Source organism: Osmerus mordax, chromosome 21 (genome assembly GCF_038355195.1).
Source record: "Osmerus mordax isolate fOsmMor3 chromosome 21, fOsmMor3.pri, whole genome shotgun sequence".
In the NCBI taxonomy this organism is placed as follows: Eukaryota; Metazoa; Chordata; class Actinopteri; order Osmeriformes; family Osmeridae; genus Osmerus; species Osmerus mordax.
The window spans coordinates 11,780,554-11,784,280 of record NC_090070.1 but is presented as its reverse complement, the minus strand read 5'-3'; the positions used below and the strand labels follow the sequence as shown (position 1 = coordinate 11,784,280).

The 3,727-nt window shown below is 46.3% G+C and overlaps 1 protein-coding gene across 1 annotated transcript in view; it reads right to left on the bottom strand.

The window, feature by feature from the left end:
• Nucleotides 1-1,035, bottom strand: part of lcor (ligand dependent nuclear receptor corepressor) — a 5,209-nt gene extending 4,174 nt beyond the window's left edge. The window contains exons 1-2 of the mRNA XM_067258924.1: nucleotides 1,009-1,035; nucleotides 32-216 (exon numbers count right to left, since the gene is read on the bottom strand). Of these exons, the coding sequence (XP_067115025.1) occupies nucleotides 32-216; nucleotides 1,009-1,035 (212 nt within the window). The remainder of the gene's footprint in view (nucleotides 1-31; nucleotides 217-1,008) is intronic.
• Nucleotides 1,036-3,727: the final 2,692 nt, after the last annotated feature.

The window sequence follows — 3,727 nt, the reverse complement described above, 5'->3', positions numbered from 1 at the left end:
CTGACTGACAGCAGCCTGGTCCAATCCCTACCCTGTTCTCCTTGAATGGCGGGGCTGTCGTCTCCCAGGGCGACCTTGGAGGCGGCGGAGGCGCAGCTCTGGGAGGGCCCAGGATGGGCAGGTACTCGTGGTCAGACTGCTGTCCTCCACGATCATCCGCTCCACCTTCTTCACCACCGGCAGCACCCACGGCAGGCACTCATCCCGTACGGTAGGCTGGGGGGGGGGGGGGGGAGGTGGGATGGGAGTTGCAGGGAGGCAGGGAGATGATGGGATGGGGGGAGGTGCAGGGAGGAAGGAGAAGGTATGGGAGGAAGGAGGGGAAAACAATTTAAAGGTTAACATTGAAGCAAGAGTCAATTTACATTTACATTACATTACATTTTGTCATTTAGCAGACGCTCTTATCCAGAGCGACTTACAGTAAAACAGGGACATTCCCCCCAAGGCAAGTAGGATGTAGTGCCTTGGCCTAGGACACAACGTCCATTTTGTAGGGCCAGGAATCGAACGGCAACTTCTAATAAATAGCCGATTCCCTAACCACTCGGCCATCTGGACTCCCCTCTAGTAATATGTGTATGTTTTCTTTTTAGCAGGTGACTTCATCCATTATGGTTTACTTAATACTCTACCACTGAGATACACCCTCCATTCCTACTTTACAATCATATAAGTTATTAGTGATATATTTCTTTATATGTATGAAAGGAAGATATGTATATCCATCGTATTGCACAGGGATTTTACTGAATACACATGTACGTGTAGTGCAGACACTATGCTGGAGGTCACCCTGAACATGGGAGTGGTGTTTGTGTGTGTGATACTCTCGCAACCCACACAGCCTGCAAGTTTCATATTACAGGCAGCCACACACACACACACACACCAACACAAATCCCTAGTTTGAGCTCAAGTAATGCTTCCTAAACTTCATTTCGCATTCTTTTTCCAACAATTGTACAGAGAGCTATGAAAGTGCAGCAAAACCTGTCAGGAACAGACCTTTCGTGCAACTCGACCAGACTGCATCGCGTGAGAGGGGACAGTTATGTTCTTACTTAGGTTACTATGCAAGGGAAGAGCTTTAGAATTTAGTTATGCACGGATATAATGAGTAGAATCATATTAGGAGCGATTAGAAAGACACTAATAGAAACCCAACATATTTTTTTGTTGTTCAATCTAGACATATTTCTAGACTACGGCTAAATTGTAGGTTCTGAGTCGTCTCAGAACAGAAGTCTACAGTTACTGCTTGTCATCCGGGTATTGACAGTGTGTACACCTTGCTGGCGAGCAAGCTAACGCGTCACTTGGGCGCACGGTGTGACAAGTGCATAGGTGGTCACGAGTAACCAAATGACTGTGGAGGAGAGTAGTACCCGCTAGTTACTACGCAAGCCGCTAGCTATCACGTTTGTAATTCATGCATAGTTTATATATGAGCAAGTCTGTCAAATGCAAGTTGTTGGCAGTATACATGCTAGTTCTCCATCCGTCGTTGAGATGTAGCCTCAACTCGGATTAGTTTACATTGTGCTAGCTAACATTAGCTAGTTAGCACTAGCTTGCATGACAGCGGCGAAGGTCAAAGTAAACCCCCGTTATTTGCCCAGCTTACTGAAATGCAAAAGGGACAGTTCGTTAGCTAGCTTGCTAGCCTAGTTAACCATGACATTGTACAGCACTGACTGCTAGTGCTAATACGTCTAGCCCACGTTGTGGCTATTCAACAGAGTGACAGCGCTGGCTAGCTAAAGTTAGCTACATAAAATGGTCACACTTACCTCCGACTCCTAAATTCACTTTCTGTGCGTGTGGTGTCCTCACGGAAATCCGCAGTCAGTTTTAAAACTGCCACCGGAGGCGCTTGGGGAACCTCGCTGAATAAAGACATGGTTTAACGGATCCCGGTGCAGGGTATGTGATTGGGGAGATGGGGAGTGTGTTTGGTGGGTACCCGGTTCAGTAGCTTGGAGAGACAGCGAAGATAACCTTCAACGCTTTCGGGGGGTAAGGAAAGGGCGTGAATCCCTCAGCCAATGAGATTGTAGGAAACATTCACAGGGGCTGCCAAAAAGCCAATGGCAGCTAAGAATATTAAAGGTCAATAAATGGTATGATTTTACAAAGCAAACCTTCTTTTCATATTTGAGTCTTTAAACTATGATTTTAGAAACAGATCGAATCAAAGCAATGGCCCACCCTTAACAAACATCTGTCAATTGTGTAATTCAGAAGGTCTATATCTAAAATGAATATGTAATATGTGATGTTATTCGTTGGAAAGCCTACAACTACAATAAACGAAATAATAAAGGAGCCCTAACAGAGTGAAAAGTTCATGTTGATTCAGATATCAATTTCCTTCACCATAAGATTCATTTCTCTGTGTGCCACAAGATGTCACCCTTAGCAAGCAGTGTGCTGTCAGCATGACTAGGCAGGTGTCTGCGCTCTCTCTCTCATCCTCTCTCTAGCTCTGTGTCTCTCTCATTCTATCCCTATCTTTTCTCTTACTCTTTCTCTCACAAAGTATCTTATTCTCTTTCTTTTTTCTCTGCCTCTCTCACAGACACAAACACATACTCGATCTCTCATCCACTCTCTCTCTCTCTCTATCTCTCTCTCTCTTCTGAGAGGTGTTTGATGAATGGCTAAGACCTCTCTAGCTCCCACTTGTCGCCACCCCGGACCAGAGAGAAGCATGTTTTTGTATTGGTGGAGTGATTTCACCACATAAGCACAGCCTCGCACACGCACACACACACACACACACACATACACACGAAGAAGCTCACTTCTCACTGCTTCCTTTTGCACTCTGTCAGGGTCAGAAAGGGGGCCTTCTCATCCCCCACTCCTCCCCACTCCTCCCCACTCCTCCTCCCCCCCCGGAGGAGAAAGCTGCCATGAGCCGTCAACAGTGTTGTATTTCAAAGGGTGAGAGGCCAGCACTGCGAGGATGAAGGTGATTGAGACAATTTGTCAAGGTGATGGACGTCCATGCGTCTCTCTTTGTGTCTCTCTCTTTATCTCTCTCTCTATCTCTCTCTCTCTAATGTCTCTCTCTCTCTTTACACCTCTCTCTCCGCCTCTCTGTCTCTGTCTCTCTGCTGGGGAGATGGACGTGACAAAGGCTGTCAGATGTTTCTGGGAGAGGGAAGGGGGAAGGATCTGTTCAGTACTTAAGGACTGGAAAGTGCAGTGCAGGAGAAAGGCATTCTAAGCACCTTTCTGGAATTCTTAATGAAGTTCTTAGCACGGTTCTGGAATTCGAAATGGAATTCTAAGCACAGTTCTGGAATTCGAAATGGAACTCTAAGCACAGTTCTGGAATTTTTTGTCAGAATTCTTTGCGTCATTCAAAGTGCAGTTCTATCAAATCGTTTCGTAGTGAACGCTGAAGGAACCACACTGAAGGTTTTGAAGCATGGGTAAAGATACAGGACTGTTTGTCAATAGTTGAGTTATTTTCCAGTGGAAGGAATCCCCTTCTTCTTCTTCTCCTCTCAAACGATGTCTGAGCAGGCTGGCTGTCCTCAGTCATCGCCTGCCAACAGAAAGAGGTGTCCCTGGATGTGTGTGTGTGTGTGGTAGCATTCAAGGGGTACTGCACCTGCATGCCCTCTAAACCCCCTCCCCATCACACCATTGCTTCTCCTCGACTGTAAAATGTTTTCACTCCTGATGTGTGTGCGTTTGTGTGTGTGTGTGTGTG